The sequence below is a fragment of the Stegodyphus dumicola genome, chromosome 4 (assembly GCF_044657685.1).
Source record: "Stegodyphus dumicola isolate Sdum_Otavi_A_Nest chromosome 4, ASM4465768v1".
Classification (NCBI taxonomy): Eukaryota; Metazoa; Arthropoda; class Arachnida; order Araneae; family Eresidae; genus Stegodyphus; species Stegodyphus dumicola.
Genome location: NC_140771.1, coordinates 251,866,596 through 251,891,415, shown reverse-complemented (window position 1 = coordinate 251,891,415; position 24,820 = coordinate 251,866,596). Strand labels below are relative to the sequence as shown.

Below are 24,820 nucleotides of genomic sequence, written 5' to 3'. Positions count from 1 at the left end.
TCAGCATTACTGTGTGGAATTATGAGAATAGCACATAAAACTCTTGCTAGTTTATCATATTTTGGTGTTCCATCAGCTCTTTTTATTCTTTTTATAGTACCAACGAGGACATCAAGTCTATCTTCTCCAGAACTGGCAAAGTCCTCAAACTGTGCAGCAGAAAATGGGTTCTGTAGTTCATCTAAAGCATTATTATGGCATTCATTTTCTTTAATTGTTAACAAAAATGGAAATTTATCAATAAAAAAACGAATCTTTTCAAAAGATGAATTTTCAATTTGTTTCAAATTTGCCATTTCAGCATTTAAAAGAACTTCATTTTGCAAAGGAAACTTCCTTACAATGTAATCACAGGCTGAGGAAAAGTACTTTCTAACACATTGAAAAAATTCTTTTTTCTCATGATCTTTCAAAGAATTTACAAGTTCCCTGGTTTGATTTCCAATTATAAGATCATTGTCATCCTTTTGATTTGCCAAACTATTATAGGCAACACGAATCAACACACTGTTTTTCACAACGGACAGTTTTACAAACTTAGTATAAAGTTCTTTCAAAAGATCATTAAGAATTTGGATAAGCAGGGGAGATTTTGACGCCCACAAAGAAAAGTGTGGGAGAAACAAGTTCAGCGCATTGGATTGGCTGGTTAAGCGGCGAGTTGGGAGAAACCGCAGGTTACTGGATTCGAAGTAGTCGGTAGTTGGCGATAAAACACGATGCAATTGGTGAAAAATTCTAAAATTTCGACAAAAATCACTAAAAACACTTGAAAAAGGAAAAAAAATCGTAAAAAAATGGATTACGATCGTAAAATCGTAAAAACAAACACATTTTCGTAAAAATTACGAAAAATTCGTAAAAGTTGGCAGGTATGCAGTATCTTAAATATAACAATTTTGTTAAAAATCATTATGATTATGATATTTATTATAAAATAATTCTTACCTTTCTCCTTTTAGAAAAATCTGATTCAATGCAATTAAGTATGAGCATTTTAAACAAAAACAAAAACAAAATTTTAAAAAAAGTTACTACTGAGAGTTTTGTGAGTAACGTATATATTTATTCAATAATTTAAGAGTATAAAAATTACTGTAATTGGCATACAACATTTTTACAAAAAGTACTTTTGATGTATTTTTATGAAGGAGTTTTTTTACTTTTCAAAATATTTCCCTATCATATATCCTTTTTTTCTTCACTAGGCTTTACCTTTTGTTGATATTATTTTCTTCATATATAAATCTTTTAAGAATATACTTTTGTATTCAATAAATCTTGATTAAATAATTCTTAAGGTATCACTGTAGTACGGTTATTTATGTACAAATTAACTAAATTTAATATAAAAATTGGAAAAGGGAACAAAACTCAGAAAGGCATGATCCATAATCTGCATAACATTCCAATCCACATACCCATTCCCAGATTTGTGCATTATAAGAATTCTACTGTATATCATTAATAATAAAGTTTAATAAGGGAAACCACTTCCCTGATTCATACTTTTTAATACACTAAATTATATTTTAATAATAAATAATATATTATTTTTAATATACTAAAAAGGGCATAATTCAAGCAATGTCCTTACTTCTAACAAGGTTTTTAGTCTTCCGAGTTGTGTTTCTAAATTAGAATTCAGTTCAGATAATGCTGGTTGATCGGGTAAACTTCTTTTATCTTCATGTGCATCATTAGACTTCTGCTCTGCATTCTGCTGCATGTTTTCATTATATAAACCTACTACAGCAGAAATTTGCCTGAAATAATAAATTTTTATAATATTTATATTATTTTATATAATTATAAGAATATACAACAAAGCTGCAAATATTTTCATAAAATAATCCATGTATAAATGTAATTTAAATTTCGTAAAAAATATTTGATCAGATTGAGAATAATATGAATGCAGTTAAGAGATTCACTGCCTATTGCTCCTTACTATGTCATTTAAAAATAATTTGTTAATTGTAACAAAAAATCATTAAATCCATGAATTGAATAGAGGAAAAACTATCTTTAATTAGAACTTATCTTTCACAGCATAGTAAGGAACTGTCATTACAACAATAAAAGCAATTTAATATAAAATGCAACTTTTTTTAAAAATTCCCATGCAGCAGCAATATTAAAATATTTTTATTACACAATGATTGTGACTTTAATCCTTAATTCAATACAGGCTCAAACAGAACAAATTCCTTTTTAAAGCAATTATGATCTTTAACATGTTTGAAGATGTTTAATGAATACATATGCTCATATCAAATGAATTAAATACAGGGTAACTGTAATTCAAGTAATTAAGAAAACCAAATAAGAATTATTATTATCTTCAACTCCAAAAGTGCCAAACTTCAAATTTTATATTTTTCTTATGCCTCATTGCAGTGATTTATTACACTGGCTTCTAAATGTTAAATACACGAAGCTTTGGAAAGCATAGTTGATTTGTGTGGCTGAAGATCACAGAGGGTGCAAATGGCAGTATCGAAATACCATATGTTACAACCAACCAAAACTAACTGTTTAACTCTTTGTGGCTCAGTGTTCCACTACATGGAACACCCAAATTGAATCGCTTCTGAAACCTTTAAATTCAACCGTAAATAGATAAAAATGCCTTTGTAATATACTTTGAACTTTTCTTTTTAAACAGTAGATAGCAGCATATCACAAGGAGACACAGAATTTTCATTCATTATGTGTTATTAAAATCCACTTTTTTAAAGTAATTTTCTCTATTTTTTTTAATGATATAAAAAATTTTATTTGGAAAAAAAAATTAGGCATAATCCAAATTGTTTGTTCTACACTTTTTTTTTAATCTTTCATACAAAAACCATATGCAGAATCATTGAATAAAATCGGGTGTTCCATTAGCAGGAACACTGCGCCTTTAGCGATCTCATGCTGTTACGAATCAGAACATCTGTGCTTAGGAGAAAACATCCATTGCTTACGTTGTTTTTTTTTGGGGGGGGGAGATGAATTCAAACAAAGCAGTATTGAGGGGTGAGGTGTGCTTTGTGTTATGAAAGCCCTAATATTGGCATCTTGAATTTTTTGGGAGAAGTTTTTAGGCGGGAATTTTATTACTAGCTTGACTCATCTTTACTTAGACCTGTGCGAATTTTTTGCTGTCGCTTTTTAGTCTCTTTCCCATCTATTTTCAATAATTGTGTAGATATTTTTCGTGTATGTATATATTATAGGCTTACTTTTCTTTATTGTTAATATTAATCATAGTTAATTTTTTTATTATTAATTTTCCATAAATGGCGCGGAGAGGTCTAACTCTTTCCGAAGCTCTAAAAGTGTTTCATGAATTACCCTCGGATTACAGTCCAAAGATTTCCATTTAAATTTGCTGTATTCCCTCTGTGCCATGAAAGCGTCAGAGATTAATTTGAAGAGGCAACTTCCTTCAAGACCTGAAGATACTCCCAGGCATAAAGTAAAGGTCTCCGGGGAAAAACGCTACAGTAGTGTTGAACACATACCAGTGAAGGGTACGCGTAGACGATGTGCACATTGTAGCACAAAGCAGAAGCCACACAAAACAAGTTTTATGTGCAAAACCTGCAAAGTTGGTCTGTGCTTCCATCAAAAAGGTGTGACTTGCTTTGAACAATTTCACAAACCTAAGAAATAAGAAAATTTGTGAATATTTTTGTATATAGGACTTGTGTGTATAGATATTTATCTCATTTATCCATATATGTTCAAGAATATTGTGTATATCCAGGAAACCATGTATACAGCCATAATACAGTATTTATTCATTACTATAAAAATGCTCCTACTCATTTCCGTGCTTCACTGCAATGCTCGCTTAGTCGCACTTTTAAAAGCTCTGGCGGCGCAGTGTTCCACCTCATGGAACACCCACAGAATTAAACCGGTAAGTGCAATTTTTACAAAATTTTACCTGTATGCTCCTTTAGGACTAAATAGACTGCATACAACTTTTTTTTGTTGAAATTCTGACGTTAATGTATAGTGCGCCGCAAAGGGTTAAACATATGCTAATTAAGCAGTCGTTGAATACACCAGCATTCTGAAGGACTTGAGAAGATTAATTTAAACGCTGATATGAAGTGCTTAAAACTTTTATAGCATAATTTTTGATTATATTTGTATTTCTGTGGCTGAAAGAAGACAAATGGTTCATAGTATGTATTGCCATGCTATCAGATGCATTGAAGCAGAACAGCCAATCAAAGATGTTGCGCTTTTCTTTGTCGTCGATCATTTAGTAATTTTCCAAATTCGGAACAATTCCAAACCAGTCAAACAGATGTCTGGAGATCCAATCAACCAAGGATTAACCCTTTCTCAAGATCAATATATTGCTATGGTAGACAAACAGAATCGACGAAGCACCTCCACAACTCTTACATCCATGATTGCAGTGTCCTCTAATAACAGAATATCTGCCAGTACTATGCACTGAAGGCCTCACAGGAAGAGACTGTACCAAGAATCAAACATTTGTGTTCCAGTAACCACCCAATATAGAAGAATACGACTAAAGTGGTGTCATCAACATCTCAGTTTGCCCTGGAATCAGATAAGCATGTAAGGTCTGTTAAGAACAAGGGGGATGGACTCAGGCCCAGAACATCAAACATCACCAAACATCACACATTTGGAGGTAACAACATCATGATGTAAGCTAGAATTTTTGTGGGATGTTGCACCCAGCTGAATATCTTTATGGACGGTTCTTTGATGGGGGTTCGGTATGGGGATAAAGTCCTGCACTGCATTGTGTAGGCCATTTTTGCGACATTCAATATTTTCTTTTAGTATATATCACCACTAATAGCTATGGAATTATGCTCATCTGAATTTAGGTCAATCAGTCTGAATATAACTGTATTTAGAAGCAAAAAAATTCACTTCAAACAAAAAACATTTTCAAAACCAAACTTCCAGACGAGAAGGTATAATAACAATTAAGAGATCATATGTTAAATTTATGAATGGATATCTTCATAAAAATTTAATCTTCAATGAAATGCATTAATTAAAAAAAAGAAAGGAAAGAAAATGAAACTTTCATTAAATTAAAAGAAAAAAATTCAGAAACAAATGGGAACAAAAAATCATAAGATTGATTGTAAAAATATTCTTTAATAATTTATTATGAATAGTTGTATTTATATTTCAAAATCAGCTTTTAAATAAACAATTCACTGTAAAAAAACAAAAGAAGATACCTTATAACAGAAATAAAATATCATATTAAACAATAACTGTTTACTTACTTTTTCTCCTCTTCTAATTTGTTAATAATACTGGACAATTCCTAGCAAGATTAAAAAAAATGCTATTAAAATATAAGAAGTTGTTAAAAACTGCTTGAATATTCTCAGAATTCAAGTTGGAAGAAGCCTTCTTCCACTAAGTTATTTTGGATTTAATCTCTTTAAAATAAGTTTATAATTTGTTTAAAATAATTTTATAAATAAGAAGGAAAAACAAAATTCTGCATCAGTATCACTTCTAACAAACTTAAGTAAATAAAAATTTACCAGCTTCAGTTTTTATGGAACTGTCCTCTTTCTTTAGACAGTTCATGTTTATTAGTTTCATTTTAATATATATTTACAAAAAAGAAAGTATGTTTTGTTACATATGAATGTATATACATATATAACTATAAAATAAACACCATGCATTACTTATGAGAATACTAATTAAAAGTTATAACAGAATCTAAACGAAAATGAAAGGGAGGGGGAAAAAAGGCGAATGCAGAAATTAAAGCTATTAAACTGGTAATAAAATTCAGAAAAAAACATTTAATCAACATAAGAAATACAATGTACAAGTTTTTGGTAAAATTACTATTTTTTAATAGCTAATCTCCCTATCATTTTATAAGTTTCTGCTGCCCCAGCAATCTCAGGTTAGTTTTTTTTAATTAAATTATCAAAAATTCTTTATCTTTTACTCAAAGTCATAAAATAATTATTCCAGATACACCTCTTTTTTTTTTTTTCCTTTATCTAACTTCCAAATAAAATTTATACTGACAGTTCCAATTTTTCAGTAATTAAAATAAAACTTTACATTTCAAAGAACATAAACCTTTTTTTACAATAGTAAGAATTAGAATTCAAACACATAATTTTTTAAATTATTAGGTTGGCAAGAACGTAGTTTTGTTTTTTAGTGTGAAATAAAACTCATCTTTTTTCTGTTTAGAAAATTATCTTTAATCAATCAAATATCTCTCATTCTGTTCACTGACTTTTTGCCATCTTTCTAGTGACTTCATGATTTCATGCTCACAGAGCTTCTGGTCTTTATCAGCAAAAAACTTAACCAAGTGTGATTTAGGTCAGCATTATTACTGAAACTTTTACGGTTTAAGAAGTTTGTAAACTTTGAAACACATTATAATCTGGTTGAGTAAGGTTGAGGCTATATGGGGGTTGTGACTGCTCCAATAATTTCATACATGTTGCTAAAGATCTATGAAGCTTCGCAATGTTCGCAATATAAGCAATTCCTTTGCGATTTACCAATTTTGGCTTTTTCTCTTTGATTGCTTCCACCAATTTCATAAGTTACTTGCCGTAAACATTGAGTTGAGCATCTGTTTGCTTAAAAGCAGCCCAAAACAAACAACACCTTTGTAATCCCACAAGATTGACAGCATGATCTTTTTGTGATGCAGTTCAGCTTTTGATATGATTTGTCCTGATTCATCATGCTTGAATCGTGATCTTTTTGATTAATATATGTTCCATTTCTCAGCCCCAGTAATAATTAAGTTTCAAAAAAAGGTTCAACTGCATTACGTTTGAAGTGCGTACCACAAATATTGATTCGTTGCGATAAGTACATTTTTTTCATTTCATTTGGAACACAAATATTGAGCTCCTAAGCAAGTTCAAGACATCCTACGAGATTTTCAGTCACTGCATGTGATACATTAACCTTTTTGCAATCACTCGCACAGTTATATACAATGTAATTTAATTATAGCCTTAATTTTGTCATCAGCATCTTCAGAAGGTCGGCCAGAATATTGGCCATCTTCATGTGAAAAATCTCCTCCCCCCCAAAAAAAAAACACAATTCTGACACATGCATTTTATTAATCAATCAACACCATACATTCCAAATATCATATTGGAAGCCTCAGCCACTTTCTTGCCTTTATGAAAATTAAAAAAGTAAAGTATGTCAAAATTGTTTATTTTTGCACACCATGTTAAAATTGGCCATAAATTAATAATTGGAAATAATTATACATGGAATTTGTTTCTGTAGCAGCCTAAAAGTGTCAGATGCTAAAGCTCAAAAGAATAAATATATAAGATTGATAGAAGAATAACAAAACGAACATAATACTATCTGTTTCTGCAAACAGAAATTACTTTCCTGCCAACCCAATAAAAACAAAAAATTGTTTTATCTTCTGATTTCCCAATAAAAACAAAAAATATTTATCTTCTGAAGTATTCTTTATCATCATAAATAATGAGGACAAATCATTAGTTACCATATAACATAAAAATGAATCTATAAGCAATTTATGTGATAGTGTGATTTACAAAATTAATACTATAGTCAAGTAAGATGAGAAATGGAAGTTACAGTTAGGATACCAAATACTAAAGAGCAAAATAATATACATACTATGATAAGATCCGCATTAGTTGTCATTTTCATAGAACGATTTTGGACTGTTTTTACAGATATATTTTTGGACGGATCTCTGAAACTAAAAATACACAGATATACGGTATGTAATATTACTTTTAGCATATGGAATCCAGAAATTTTTACAAATATTCTAAAGCTTTAAATATACAATCAATAACCATTTTATAAATCCCATACCTTCAAATATATATATCATAAAAATTACAGCCACCTAACACATAATAAATTATACACCCCCCCCCAAAAAAAAGCATTTTCTGCATTGAATAAATTAAATTACAATATATTATTATGTAAAATGAATTAAAGTCAACATGGAATCAACTGACACATTTAAAATTTGAATATTGTAAGAGAGAGAAAGAGTTTACAATTTGCAAGTAATAAATAGCACATTTTGATATACTTATAGTTTCATTTATTTTTCTCCCTACATGCATATATTATATATGACATGACCATTTAAAAACTGTCAGATGATTCTATGCCCATAATATAAGCAATTTAATTAATTATAAATTAGATATAATCTTCAAAAAAAGCTTTAAGAAAATAATTTGTTCACTATGTATGTTTGTTCACTATTTGTGTAATATTTCACTTGTTTTTTCCCCTGCACACATATATTATCTGTGACCATTTAAAAACTGTCAGATGATTCTATGCCCCATAATATAAGCAATTTAATTAATTATAAAATAGATGATAAATAATCTGCAATAACAGCTTTAAGAAAATAATTTAACTCAAGAAGGGAATATAAAGATACTTGCCCTTTAGCACAGCAAATAAGCGAAGTTTCATAAATTTTTACAGAACGAGAAGAATGATGACTGGCAATTGCAAAAGATTATTTATTATGTGTATATTTATTTTCTGTTTTAATTAGGAATTTATCCTGAAAATCAATGCTTTTTTTCTTTCTTTGTCCTGACAGAAATTTTGTGCATTCACTCTAAAAACCTATTCAACTGTTTCTTTTAGTGATTTTATGGTAAAATATTGTATTCCTGCAGTTTCTTTCATTGCAGACAAATCCTATATGTGCATACTTAAAAACTGATTTTAAAGCAAAAAAATATCACACTTTGTTTACAAAAAGTGTGAGAATTTGAAATACAACAAAAAGAATTTATATGTTAATGATGAAGCTGCTGACTGTCAAACTGCAAAATTGTTATGCACATGGTTGCCAGAGTTTCATACCGTTTTGAAAATTTGGTGACATTTACTACTGTGATTAAGTTCTGTCTGAAAAGCTCAGAATATGCCAAATGCCAGATAGTTGAAAATTCCACATAATTTAGCATATAAAGAACACTATTCATGGCATAAAAATCAAGTGTATGGAACAAATTTTTTAATCTAAAATTACAAACATTAAAAACAAATATCTTATTTGATATCAACTTAAATATCAAAAATCTACATTTAAAATTATGTAAGATTTTAAGATAAAAGTGCTTTCAAACATAAAAACCATTGGTTTTTATAGACTTTAAACATATGAAAACAAATGTTTTATTTGATTATAAAATCACACTGACCATGTAGGATGGCAGTGATGTCACCAAACACATGGCAGTCATTATGGTAGAAATTTAAAGGAAAAGAGTGTTCTTTATTTAATTAAATAATTCACAGACATAACTTACACATATAGCATATAAAATCTTATAGTGCTAATCATAATTTTTCACATTACATCAACAGTATTTAATTATAAATAAAGTCACATATCAAGTGCATTAACACTCACTTCTTTTATGCCAGGAAAGCATAACTTTACTCCATTGCATACTGTTTCATAGAAGGCAGAACCAATTATTGTTTCAAAATATGAGGAAAAAGCAGATATTAATTAATTAGGTTTGCATAAAGCCAAGCTAAAGATCTAATGATTGTGCTGTAATATTCCGCTTATCCATTATTGGAACTAAATCAAACTGCTTTGTGATAGTGTTCTATACATGATAGTTGAATGCCAGATATTCAGGCCTTTAAGATACCAACATAAAATTATGCATTGAAGAGAAATATACAGCAGTTTGACAAACTAAATATGTTTAATGAAGCTGTAAGATTCTCCACTGTGTTAAGTTGCAGTACCACTAAGTTACAGTTGAAAGTATAGAATCTTAAGAACTAGTAAGCAAATAATCGCTTGAGTTCATGTGACAGGAAACAACATGATAGAAGGGTGAAATAACCCTTTATTATTCCAACTAAAGTTTAACAAAACTTCGTCTTGGAGTTATAAAGCCAACACTCGGGCTTCAACTTAAGAGACTAAGAATTAAATTAAACTAATCTTAACTAAAGAGATATAGTCGAAGATATCAAGATTCTAACACAGTTGGCCCCTTAACGTTAATTGACTGTGAAGCTATCAAGGGGCTAAAGTACGGCCGAGCATAATAATAGCTTACGAGAGAGTAGATTAAAAAAGTGGACGCGTGCTAGCCAGAAAATCTAGTATCTCTCTCACTAAGGCAGTAGAACTTCACAGTTAAATACCGTTCTTCCTCATTAGCATTCAGACGTGATTCTAAAACTACGTTTTGGCCGGAAGTGGTTAAGTTGAAATTAAGAAGCGATAGGAAAGGCAGTTTAACTCAAAATTTAACTGTTAATAAAATTAACATAATCCTTACAAAGCTAGAAAAAATAATATTATGTTAATTATACAATTAAAAAAAACTAAATACTTTTAAAACTAATTATATAGGTATCAGAAAATCTTGCTTTTTCCTAAAAATGCATGCTTTTCTAATATACTTAAAACAATATTAATGATTATGACGACTGTAAGATATGGATGAAAAACTTTGTTTATTTTGAGCAAGAAAGTATGTTAAAATCCATTTATATTTTGTAACATTACCTTTCATATAAACTTTCATCATCAAAACTTAAATAAGGTCTAGCTGGACAGCGTGCAAATGGAATTTTGTTCTTTATAGCATTCATTGTAGCTTTTGTTTCTTCCCATACGGATGCCTAATAAAACACATAATTATTCTTATATAGAAAATATACAACACAAATAGATAAATAAATAAAAAAGATTATTAAACCCTATAAAAAGATGTCTAAATATACAGTGAAATTCCAGTTTCTTGGATAAATTATTCTTTTAAAATCATTTAAGATTCTAGTTATATATTTAAATATTCCATAACTTCTTCAATGATTTAAGTAATACAAAAAAATGAAATAGTATGGTGTATATATTGCATGTGTAATAGGTGATGTATAAGAAATCTATCTATCTATCTATCTGTATATATACAGGGTAGTCATAAAACAAAATACTCTGATATATGAGCTCCCAGGGCCTATCCGCTCAACCACTTGAAATGAATTTTCAGATATTGAAGGTATGCGTTCAACATTGTGATGATTTAAAACAATAGGATTCACACAATTATGGTTAGAGTAAAAACATTTTGAAATTTTCAAAGGACAACACTACTTTTTCCTGTGCGAACTAACCAGTGATTGAAAAAACATAAATAACATTGGAACAAAACATGTATCACGAAAATTGCCAATGTAAAAACTTTTGCAAATACAAATGTAAGGGACCAACAGCAAGGCACAGAAGAGGTGCTTTCATGTACTTTGTACGCTTTTTCGAAGAGGTCACTTCCACGGGTATGAAAATATGTTCCATCACAAGTGATCAGTATACACAACAATATTCCAGAATTGTAGCAGTGAAATGTTGCTAATGACATTGCAAAGATGCAAGATGGTGTTCATCCACATGTCGTCACATGTGTTTGGTAAGTGCTGCAACAACACTTTGGAGACAGAGTCATTTTGTAAAACTTTGCAGTTTTGTAGTTGATGCAATCCCCCGACCTCACTCTGATAGATTTCTGGTTCTGGGATTATCTGAAAGCTACGATGTGCAAATCAAATCCATGAGATTTGTCAAAACTGAAAGATGACATAAAACCCAAAGTTACACATGAAGTTCCTCCTGCAATATTAAGTTTGTCATTGTTGTCAACAATCTCCCGCTTGCTATGTGTCACCATCTGTGAAGGTAGGCACGTTGAAAACTTGTAATTCCAATATCCCCCCTTCTCCTATCTTGTCAGAATAATGCTCCTCCTATCTTGTCAGAACCCTTTATAATGCTCTGCTTTGAAAATGTTTTATGCTAGCAATTTTTGTCAAACTTGTATCATTCCAACACCATTTATGGTTTTCCAATGCACTGATAAGTTAGTGAATAAAATAAATAAATAAATAAATAAAATAAAAATAAAATAAAATAAAAAATAAAAAAGTCCTGCCATTCAAAAATTTCAAAATGTTTTCACTCTAACCATAACCGTAAGAGCATTTGTTTTAAATAGCCCATACCTTCAAATTACCTCATCTGAAATTTTATTTTGATTGGTTAAGTGGGTTATGAACACCTCGTACATAAGTGGCATGATTAAAGTAATTTATTGCAATGCAATTAACTTGATATACATAATAAAAATCTGTGCAACTGTCTACCAAAAAGGTGCAACCAAAGTAGCACCTTTTTGATAGACGGTTGCAGGGATTTTTGGCATTTACATTGGCACAAATGTTGGCATAGTTTTACAATCGTCAGCCATCTTGAAAAACGCTGTTTTTACGTATTTTACGCATAGTAAAGTATTCGAAACTTAAAAAAATAAATATCGTTAAAAATAATAGATTAATTTTTTGTTAAAAACATTGTTTTTTAAGATGGCTGGCAAATGCAAATAAATACATTTACTAAGAGTATAAAATACTAAAGTAAGGTTAAATTATTACTTTCTTAAAGCAAAAAAAATGGAATAAAAACACTGCTATAAAAACATTGCGCCAACGTTTAATTGGATTAAAATATTAATTGAATATCGAATTAAAAACATCATACCAATGTTTAAAAGAATTAAAATATTACTTAAATTCAAATACCTTAAAATAAGTTTTATAGAATATAATTATTTGACATTAAAATATATGTGGCAGTAAATATCTTTGCAATTTTTGAAAACAGTGTATTAATTTTTTAATAAAAATTGAAGTATACAATTCTAAAGTAAAAGAAAAATACTTAATTGCATTTTTTTTATTATTTTACCTGTCGTATATTCATAAGTACCACAAAAAAAATCGGAATTATAATTTAGATATCAATGAAAAATTTGTCAGTAAAAAAGGAGGAATGTCTAATACTTTTTGTACCGTTACAGTGGTTATTTCTTCCACCGTGACCACAATACCATACAGCCAATCAATAATTTATAAGTTGTTTAAGTGTGGCTAAGCCTAATTTTTTCCCCAAAGCAGCCATATTTGTTTACATTTAAACTTAGCAGAATAGTGATGCACCTTCAGTGTCTTTCTGTCGAGTACGACCAAAAGCAAACTTTTAGTTTTGTGCACCGAAAAATCTGCCTTCTTGCCCGCTGGCCGTATTGCTTGATTTTGCATTAGCCCAAAGGGGTAATTTTTGCCCAGAAGGGCTATTAATTTCGTTTCGGCATTCTGTGTCAATTCACTTCTGAAACTGTCGAAAATAAAATGATCATGTGATCTCTGGCAATAGTCTGATATCTTTTTCCCGGAAATCCTTGCAATAAATGTTTATGCAAACAAATACTTCGAATTTGGAATGTAACGGATATTTTTTTTACTAGGTTAGTTTATTCTTTTTCTCTGATTACTTGATTAATTATGCTTGGATTACATTTCGGTCTAATATGTTTACGTTTGAGATGTGTTGTGAATAAAAGTAGAAAAAACTTGCATGAGGGGGTCTTCATGCAAGACTCACATTTATTCTTTAGTGTGAGATATATTTTTTTTTTTTTTTTCCATGTGATATTGCTCTTGAACTTTTTTATTGAGTTTTATGGTTTAAGTGCGAAGACTATAATTTTTAATAAATAAAGGCAACACACAAAATGTTAAAAAAAAGCTGAGTGTAATATAAAATCTGAAAAACTACCAAGATTACCCAACTACCATACCAGATTTTTTTCTTTTTATATTTTTCTATATTTTTCAACTTTTAATAAAGATATTTTGAAGTTTTATGTATTTTTCCTTTGTTGTGAAGTGAGAACTGAATTAATTGAATGAGAAATATATATCTAATGAAATTCGAAGAATTAAGGTTAAATGAAATACAGCAAAAAATGCGTATAATTTAATATTCCGTACAAGGAAGTCATGCAGTGTACAAATCTACATTTACCTTTTCGCCATCCTCTCCTGTGCACAAAAATTTCTCCCCCGCGGCCGCCTGTTTTTTGTAGCGTGTAATGTTGTTTTCTCTGTACATCTTAACTTTCCATATATAACTTTCGTAGTGGATGACTGTCAATGAATATTAAGTAAAATTATAAGGAAACAAAGCATAATGGGAAAATAATATCTCTGCTTATTTATAACAGCAGGATAATTTGATAACATCTGTTCCAGGTGGTCCACTCCCCCCATTTCGTTGTTGTAATCTTTTACAATTGTTGGTTTTTTTACAGTTCTTTTCTGTGTTCCAATACCAAACATCGAGTTATTATGGACTGCACTCATCAAACATGTATCCCTCTTGTCTTTCCAATTCATAACCTCATTTTTTCTCTTTTTCTGCTGAGTAGACGTTGAAGCCATCTCTCACTGTCTTGTATTTTATGTAAAATAGCGCGAATATTCATAAAACCCGGGGAAAATTCAATTAGAAATAGAAAACCTGATTAGTACTGCCCTCTAGGAGGTATTAGAACAAACAAAAATAAAAACTCAAACAAGTAAACATTTAGGAAGCGTTTGAAGTGTTTAAAAGTTTTAAAATGTAGAAGAATGCTTGTAGCGTGTTACAGCCGCCCTGCGGAAGTTTCACTTGAATGCGCTAGACACATTACGGACGACGAAGAAGTTAAGAATATGGGGGGGGGGGAATAGAAAAATTACTTGTTCAGTTTATGTTTTATTATTGTGTTACTATTGTTCTTAGTTTTACAGATTTCAACAAGTTTTCAGAAACAAAATCAGATTCAAACTGCGTAAAAGTTCAATTTTAATTAATGTGACAATTGTGCTTGATGTAGTGACGCAATTTTTTTAAACATTTGGGGAAAAAAAAAAAAAAAAAAAACCACCTTAACATAATCTTTTTAATCGTCTCATTCAAAATGTTCAAGCTGCTTCTTATTTTTTTTAAAGTAAATTATTGACTTAACTAAAACCTGCTTCCACTTGGTAAAAAGCAGAAAAAGTCAATTATGTTGGTTTGATAACAAATTTTACTTTGGGAAAATTCCTTTCAGATGACTTTCAATACTCATGTGTTTTGAATCAGATTTGTGCTTGAACATCCTTCTTCAGAGCAATAAACTCTTCTTGCATCATAATATCAAGATCAAATGTATCGTAGTTCAAAGCTTCTTGAGCCATGTTGGCATATTCAAATATTAAATGTTTGGCAGCAAACATTAAAATACTTTAAATTTTGAAAAAACAATGTATCTTCAGAGAAAATAAAGTCCTTTTCAAAAACAGACCCTTGCAAAGTTTTGTTATCAACATAATTGAATTCTTTTAGATTCAATATCAGTATAAGCAGGTCACTGTCAGAATGAAAATTGAATATAATCGATCTAGATTTGAATGAGACTGATAACTCTTCTTTTTGTGCGGTGTTGAAAAATGAATACATATCAGCTAAGTAGTATATGTTTTTTTTTATTGGTATTATTTTATTACCTGTGTCACCATAAGATTTTCAACATCTATCACGGAATTTAAAATACCTATAAAATACTGCAAAAATTTATCTTAGAGAGCCACCATACCTCTGTGTGAAGAAGCAAATTATTAGGGTCTCTTTGGGGGCAACAGGGATTTTCAGAAAGCTGGTTATTCAAATGATTTCTTTTGTACTACACAATATAGCTTTATATCAGTTGACAATTAATTATCAATTTCATTAATAATACTAGCAGCTATGCTCTGGCTTTTAAATCTACCTTAAAAATGCCTGAAGGGAACAAAAAACATTAAATTTAAAACTGCGCAGAATTTTACTCTGCAGAAAACTTCCGGAGGGGGAAAAAAACACAAATTTTTTAAAAAATTAACCAACTTTCTATTGAAGGAAAAAAAAATAATAATGAAAAATTATTCAATATCTTACAAACACAGCAATAAGCAAAAAATAACATGAAAAAAACTAGGGGGAAAAAAAAATCCATGCAGAATTTTACTCTGCAGAACAACTTTATCAAATAAATAAATAAATAAATAAATAAAATAAATAAATAAAATAAAATAAAAATGTATTATATATACAAAAAAATGACAATGAAATGTGCCAATCTCTTAAAAACAGTGACATAAGAAATACGATGAAAAATTGCTGCCAAACCCATTTTTCTAAAAGAATGAAACTATTCAAAATGATGAGATTTCATCAAAAATCTATCAGCAACAATAAGAAAGGAAAATTGTTGCCAAAATCACATTTTTAAAGATGTGAGATGTGAGAAGTGTACTCGGAAGCTTCATTTAAAAATTTTTTAAAAAATACAAAATATTATTATTTTTCCAAAATTCGTTTTGTAAAAGCAGTCGCAAGGATGAAAGTTTAATGTGTCCAAAAATCAAAGAAAAATAAACTGTACATTTTTTAAAATAAACTTTTTAAGAAAAAAATCCCATTGAAAAGGTGTTAAGCTCACTTTGTTAAATAAATTCGTATTTAATTGATTTATTGAAACACGAAATTTATTTTAAGGTTGTAAAATAGCTAAGCGCCTACGTTTCATGACGATGTGAAAGTGGAGTGTGTAGAGTAAAATCTCGCTTTCCTATAGCCCATTATGTCTCAAAATGACGCGATTTCGTCACAAAACATAAAATAAAAAAAATTCTAATTCAAATTTAAAAAAAAAATCACTTCGAGGTGAACTGGCTCTTGTCTAAATGCACCTATGTACCAAATTTCGTAGCTGTGGGTCTATTAGCTTACGCGCAGTGCGAACAAAAGACACACACACACAGACTCTTTTTTTTATATGTAGTGATTTTTTAATCATGTTAATGCTAAGAATCACTGCTTATTTGGAAAAAAAATATATATATATATATTTTGAAAAGCAAAATAAACAAAACATGTTCATCATCCATCTTATTTTGGTTTTGTTAACTAGAAATATGTAGTGTGACATATTTCCCACAAATAAAAAGTAATTTCTTTGTTTAACTTTAGTTCAATTAAAAAATATGATTGTATGATTAATTTTAGGATCAATGGAAGTAATTAGCTCTCTTATCTTGCTTGAAAATGGATAAAAAAAGATGAAAAATTGTTAACCCAAATAAAAAGTAATTCAGTTGTTCAAATACTGCTAACATTTGCATTTTGTTTAAAAGAAATAAAATAGCTTATTTTCTTTAACTGTTAAATCTTTTTTGAAATATAACATGATAAATAAAATAATAAATTGTCTTATTTTGTAATGCATTGAAAGCATGATTATCCAGGATTTTCAGTCCTGGATAAGCCCCAATTAGTCTGGATAATACAAGTTTTGCTGTATTTCTATAGATCATACGACTGCTAATAAACTGGATGTTACATAAGAGATGACACACACTTACTGGTAAACAAAATTCCTGAACAGGATGTCTTTCTTTATGTCCTTGATTCCTTTGTCCGCACAAGAAACAGTTCTGGCACAAATTATAATTGATACACTGCAAACATCGATACCTATAATTACAACAGCAAGAGAGATTCTTATTACAATTTAACAGGAATAAAAGTCAATTTAACAGGAATAAAGAATGTTCATCATAGATGCATTATTTTTTATGCAAACATCCAAAAATATGCCCAAAAAATTCTTTTAAAATAGCAATAGACAACAAGTTACAACAAATTAAGGTTTGTGAAGCTGAAATTTGAATGCAAGAATACCTCAGATAGCGTGAGTTATCGATTATGCCAATATCCTGGGTCATTTGAAATTGGACTAATCAAGGAACTAAATACATGCAAAATATAATAACTGATTTAAAAAAGTCTCCATTTTTTATAAGCAAAACATGATTAATAAAGTCAAACTTCTTTATTACAAACAATTTTAGAACACGCATGTTTTCCATAATTCATTTTTTGTTCTTTAAAAATTACAACATCGATGTCTGCTTATTTTTTTTTTTTTTTTTTCATTTTCCTTTCATAAATTTTTTCTAGCAGCCAGCTGCATGGTTTATCATTCAATAAATTGCAAGTTTACATTCAATATTGAGATCAACTTCCAGAATATAACTTGACAAAGTTTCAACCATTCAAAGAATTTTAGGGATTTTTTCCACTTTTGATTCTGTGCACAGGATTCAACTGCGGATTTTGTCTTCAACTTTGCACAGGAACTTTAACAAAGTTATTGTCCTCCATTTCTTCATAAACCCTTTGTTTATCTATACTAATAAGTGCTTCATGAATGAGGTTGACTGTCTGACTTCATGCTGATGTTAAAGTCAACATGGGGCACTTTTCATCAGAGTTCCCACCTCCTTCATGGAAAGCTGTCAAAGCTGAAGAACAACCAGATAGCTACAGCACATGTACATATAGTGGTGACAAAAGTCATGGGATACCTCCTAATATTTTGTCAGTCCTCCTTTTGCCCGGCGAAGTGCAGCAACTGGACGTGGCATGGATTCAACAAGTCGTTGGAAGTCCCCTGCAGGAATATTAAGCCATGCTGCCTCTACAGACGTCCATAATTGTGAAAGTGTTGACGGTGCAGGGTTTTGGGCATGAACTGACCTCTCGATGATGTCCCATAAATGTTCGATGGGATTCATGTCCGGCGATCTAGGTGGCCAGATCATTCGCTGGAATTGTCCAGAATGTTCTTCTAACCAATTGCGATTTGTTCAAGCAATGGGGCTGGGAAGTGTTTTACCATCCACCATACTCCCCAGATCTAAGCCCTTGTGACTATGACTTAATTCCTAAGATGAAGGAACCACTTCGTTGCATTCGCTTCCAAACTGTTTCTGAGATTTTTGCGGCAGTAGACCGGTCCATTCACACTATCAACAAAACAGGCATTGCTACAGGTATTCTGCGACTTCAACATCGTTGGAAACGGGTTGTACACAATGCCGGCGACTATATTGAAGGACTGTAAAACATGGTGACGTGAATCACTTTTGTATTCCTTGTAAATAAATAGTTGCCACTATTAAAGTTCCAACCCTCGTAATTTTAGAACTGTTATGTATTAAGATTCATCATATAATAATGATTTCAGTCCAGTAAAGCTTAAACATATGTGTTTACACATATATGTGTATAAATGTAATTTTTTTTATTTGCAGTGTACATATAGTCCAGGTGGCTTTACAACACAAGTTTAATTTTGCTCCTGTAACTTGCATTATAATGAGGCTGTGTTTGACATATATATATATATATATATATATATATATATATGTATATGGAAAATTAGGTCGCTTTACAGTTACCAGTAAAATAACCCTTTCCGGCATGCTACCTTTAAAGTTGGAGTTTTAATTAAAAAAAGAGAGGCAGGCAGTCTAATTAGGCCTAGAGGAGTACACAAGTAAAATTTTGTAAAGATAGCACTTATCGTTTTAATTCTGTGGGTGTGCACAAAGTGGCACACTGATTGAATAGAGCTTCGAAAAGAGTGCTGAAACGAGCATCGTTGTCAATGAACTGACTGATAAGATGCGGAGAAACAAAGAATACAGACTCTCAGTTGTCCTAGATGATTGGTGAGCCCGGTTGGGGCACACCTAGGGTTCACCGTTTGATTTTAGGCAAGATTTCAAGGTAAAAATTTAAAACTAATATAGAATAAGGAGATTAGCATACAGCAAAAAAAAAAAAATAACATAGAAATTTCTTCTCAAACAATTCCTTTTATACCCTAAAAAAAATGTGGAATATTTCTTTGAAAAATGAGGGTCTTAAAAAACTAAACATGGCTAAAATATATGGACTGGTTTGTGTTGAGCTGCCATTTACTATAAATAAAGATGGTTCAGAGTAACCTATAGTAACCTATAAACCCTGTTTTATTCAATTTTTCTGTGTGTATAGAAGGAAATTTTTAGGCGTTTCCAGACCAGACACACTGTGCCGCGACGGGTTAAACAAACCACTATGCTCTTTAAAAATAATTTTTATGATAAATTAACAACCTTAACAATTATTTTGTAAGAGTTTATCCAAAATTTCCAATTTTTTGTAATGCTGAATTTTAAACTTTATTATGAATATAGAGTACTGCAAACAACAATTTGACAAATTATTCACTTAAGGGGTAATTAGAGAGTATTGAAGAAAGGTTAATCTCGAATATACTCATTGCTTTTAAAAAGTAACATTACACAGAATAAAATATGTTAAAAGCAAAAATTTGTCTGAATTTCTTTCAAAACTATTTATAGTATTTTTGCTAAACAGTAAAAATTAATAAAGGTGTTCCAGTAAAGGGAAATTTTGGAGGTGTAATCCAATGGTGGAAAAATTGAAATGCATTCTTGATCTGTTGTTGCTTCATTTACACTGTCTGTATTAGAAGTGTTGCTTTCTGACCTGCTAAATTTTATATCAAACTCTTAATCACTGTCCATAATAAAAAGAAAAGAAAAAAACTTAAACTCTTAATCACTGTCCATAATAAAAAGAAAAGAAAAAAAGCCAGAATATAAGATAACACAACACAAGCACATGGCTATTAAAATTACTAATCTTGACTTCTTTAGAAGCAGTTTTTAGCAGCTGCTTGACCTTCAAGTAGCTGTAAGGTGGCTGCATTTGTAACTAAGGGAAAGCAACATATTTATTTGAATTTAAATTTATAAATATTGTCATGATAAATGAGTATTCTTGGGTTTTTAAGTTTACTTAAAAATTTAAATCCCGAGTTTTCTTGGGCTTTTAAGTTAAGGAATTAAAACTACATTTACTCTCTCAGATTATTAAAAAAAACCAAATAACAAAATATTTACTCTGCCACTATGAGTATTCCTATATTTTACAAAGATCATTATAGATCTAGACAACTTTGTAACTATAAGAGATTTTCCTATAGTAACTTGAATTTTTCATTTCCATTTCATTGACAAAGTAAAAATGCTAATATTGGATTTTGCAAATGATAATGAAAGGAAACTATGCATATGTAGCTATCAGTTTTAAAAAATTTCATATATTTCATTCACAAAAGTATTCTCAGTTCCACACAATTTAAAAAAAAAAAAAAAAAAAAAGATAACCATCCCCATTAATCTAAAGCTCTATAAACTGAAATTAATTCTATGTAAACACAATATATGTGTGCATCATATGCACATATAATTACAAGCATACATGCGTAACATATCTTAAGAATCAAGTAACACATAAAAACAAAAATGAAACTTACCTTAGACCAATAATAGGGTTCACTTGACAGTGACTGCATGTAACAGTATGTTGAACTAAGAATCAAAATTTGAATTAAATTCTCATATATAAAAGAAATACAGAATCATGAATATGTCAACAAAATTTATTACTAACAATGAAATAACATTTTATCATGCATTTAGTTGCTATAATTACTCAGCATGAAACAAATTGTTTTCTAATTATAAAAAAAAGTTAGTTTTTTTATTAAAAAACTTAAAATTTAAGAGATTTTTTATTTTTAAAGCCTTAAAAATGCAGTAGAACTCTAGATCATGAATGCCCCTCTTTAGGAGCAATTTGGTTCACAAGAAAATTACCTTGACAACAACAAACTGCCTTTTTATTTATTAAACATCATTTTGTTTTCACTTACATCATATTAAATTCAACAGTAAAATTAAAAAATATTTTAAAGTAGCATACATTTAGAATTCCGATAGATTTTAAGTGTTGCCATACATTTTTTATATTCCGTATTTTTCTAAAAATAATACGAGGCGTATTTGCAAACTAAGTACCGTTTTGGAAGAAAAAAAAAAAAAAAAAGTAAAACAATTTTTTCAAATCCAATTTTATTTTTTAATGAAAATACATGTCTTAAACTATTTTTCAACATAGTTTCCGCCAATGATCAAACACTTGTCAGAGCGGGTGACAGTTTTTGTAAACCATCGTCAAAGAAACTTCCCGTCAGTTTCGATAACCACCACTCCACAGCATTTTTCGTGTCATCGTCAGATCCAAAGCGCTTGCCACCAAGCTCGCACTTCATGTGCAGGAACAAGTGATAGTCGGATGGTGCCAAGTCCGGGCTGTACGGCGGGTGATCGAACTGCTCCCAATGAAACTGTCGAATTAACGATTGGGTGACACCAGCAGTATGGGGCCGAGCATTGTCATGGAGCAACACAATTCCTTTACTGAGCATTCCTCTTTGTTTGTTTTGAATGGCACGCCTTAGTTTTGTTAAAGTCTCACAATTTCGTGCCGCATTAATGGTTTCACCTCTGGGAAGAAATTCAGTAAGCAAAACGCCTTTCCTATTCCAGAAGACAGTGCACATGATTTTTTGTGATGACATTGTCACTTTGAACTTTTGTTTTTTTGGAGAATGAGTGTGTCTCCACTTCATCGATTGTAGTTTCGATTCTGGTATGAAATGACACACTCAAGTTTCATAACCTGTCACAATTTGGTTTAAAACGTTTTCTCCCTCATCACTGTACCGCATGAGAAATGTCAAGGCACTACCAAGTTGCTTTGTTTTGTGAACATCAGTGAGCATTTTTGGAACCCATCGGGAACACACTTTGCGAGAATTCAAGTGGTCAGACACAATTTCGAACAAAACAGTACGTGAAATTTGTGGAAATGCTTCTGAAAGAGTTGTCATTGTGAAGCGTCTGTTCTCATGAATTGCTTCATCAACTTTCCTAACCAAATCATCGGCGACAACTGAAGGCCGACTACTCCGAGTTTCGGTGTGGACATTTGTTCGACCTGCATTAAACATTCTTACCCACTTTCTCACCATACCATCACTTATCGCGTATTCACCGTAAACTTCTGGCACTTGACGATAAATTTCGGCCGGTTTAACATTCCTCGCGTTCAAAAATTTATTCACGGCACGAATCTCACAGTCAGCGGGAGAACTAATTGTCTTAAACATTTTGAATGTGCACAGCAAACTGAAAACACAACATAGAGCAACCAAAATGGCGACAATTGAAAGTCAGTGAACAAGAAAGACTAGTGCGCATGCACGGGACGCCTACCACAGCGCTGCGACGGCGCTAGAATGAAACGGTACTTAGTTTCCGAATACGCTACGTACTTCTGGTCCAGGAGATGAGATTGACTGAATTTTGCAGACAACTTAAGATGAACCATATGATTGTTGATTGGAACAGTCACATGCTGGAGGTTTGCACAGCAGCTTTAATAGCCAGGCCAATGGTGAAAATCGGCAGGAGCACAAGTTTGTAGAAATAGAATCATTTTCACTAGGAGAAAGAGCAATATTGGGTGTATTCTTCCACAATAATAGGTTTTCGGTGTATTGTAAAAAGAAGAAAATGGTTTTTTAGTTGTAGTTCCTAATCAATCAGCAAAAACGTTGTTGGCTGTCATTAAGGAAAATGTTATGGAAGGAACAACTATTTATATAAATTCTATGAATGAACGAGCTGTGAAATTCCGGCTTCAAACATTTCACTGTGAACCACAAATTTTATTATGTTGATCCAGAAAGTGGATGTTACATCCAAACAGTACAGTGTCTGTGGGGAAGTGCAAAATGACACAAACATTGAGGATCAAATACAGATTAAAAAAAGTAATCTTATAAACAAATGAAACTTTACTTTTCTCCGATGCTGATATCCTATGAAGAGTAGATATCCATACTGTTGTCTGAGGTTCCAGAGAAAGCCATTTGTTAAATTTCTTTTCTGTTATTTTACCTTTGCACTAAAATATCATATAAATAAAATATATTAAGATGGTTAAAACAAAATAAATGAAGGATAAATAGTTTTAGTAAATAAATATACTTACAAATTTTAAACAATGCTTTACTGCAGCAGGCACTAAATGTGATCCAAAAGTGACTTGCTCTCCAACAATTTCAGCCATCTAAAACAAGAATTAGAATAAAATCCACCTTTACAGAAACTCTACTCTTCAATAAAAAAATTTAATAAATGAAAATATCCGAACTTGATTATTAAAAGAAATAATGTTTGATTATGTGTTGAAAAAAAAATCTCCTTCCCCCAATGAAATAAATAAAAGTAATAACTATGACAATACTATAACAAAAAATGAAACAAAATGTTGCAAAAATGAAACAAAAGTTAAAATAATCTAAATAGTTGTAAATAATATAGAAACAAAAGTTTGAACACACTTACTAACAATAAAACAGGTTTTACTATTTCTTACATTTTTAAATGAATGCAAAAATATACGGTATTTACGTATTATCGCAACCAGGTTGGCGCGATTTGTAAGTTTGAGTAAAAAAGTATGAATAGAAAGAAAATGTACATTTATTAATTACAGATAATTTTTAATACAGTTTTTTTTATTATTTTTTTTTAAATATAAAATAGCAATTAAACCCTTCCGGTTTTGAATTTGAATAAGTTGCAGAATTATTTTTTCGGCGGAAATCTTTTGGCTATTGCTTTTAGCACTGATTGAAAACCGTCTTCGCCATTAACAGCTTGAGCTTGGCGCCATATAAATTCGATAAGGTATGAGTCAAGATGATGACGGGCTGTTCCTCTCTGTTTTTTGTTGCGCCATTTGGCTGAGCCTCCACATGCGCTCTACATGTTGTGTGTGAACGCCCGTGTTAGGATCCACAAATATTTGTGATTAACAGTTCCATGCAGAAATCCAGCATTTTCAAACTCACTCGTACTGTATCCTTTCCAGCAATCCGAATAAATGATGCTTCCTTCCTTGATATTTTCGCAAATTTTTTCTATGAGGGTAACGGCGCTTCTGTTAGGTACAGTAACCAAAAAAGTCTCTTTCTTTTCTCGGCAAATTCCGCCGAAAATCCATTGCTGTGGTAGTACACGCCCCATAACACGTAGGGTTGCCGTAAGTAGGGTTGCCAAATTTGGCGATTTA

At 30.8% G+C, this 24,820-nt stretch overlaps 1 protein-coding gene across 1 annotated transcript in view; it reads right to left on the bottom strand.

Moving 5' to 3' along the window:
* LOC118189753 (uncharacterized) overlaps positions 1 to 24,820 on the bottom strand; it is a 50,552-nt gene that overhangs the window by 14,415 nt on the left and 11,317 nt on the right. Inside the window, exons 7-14 of the mRNA XM_035360415.2 lie at positions 23,735 to 23,812; positions 23,542 to 23,647; positions 21,150 to 21,204; positions 17,338 to 17,449; positions 10,580 to 10,695; positions 7,669 to 7,753; positions 5,283 to 5,323; positions 1,598 to 1,766 (exon numbers count right to left, since the gene is read on the bottom strand). Coding sequence (XP_035216306.2) covers positions 1,598 to 1,766; positions 5,283 to 5,323; positions 7,669 to 7,753; positions 10,580 to 10,695; positions 17,338 to 17,449; positions 21,150 to 21,204; positions 23,542 to 23,647; positions 23,735 to 23,812 — 762 coding nt within the window. The remainder of the gene's footprint in view (positions 1 to 1,597; positions 1,767 to 5,282; positions 5,324 to 7,668; positions 7,754 to 10,579; positions 10,696 to 17,337; positions 17,450 to 21,149; positions 21,205 to 23,541; positions 23,648 to 23,734; positions 23,813 to 24,820) is intronic.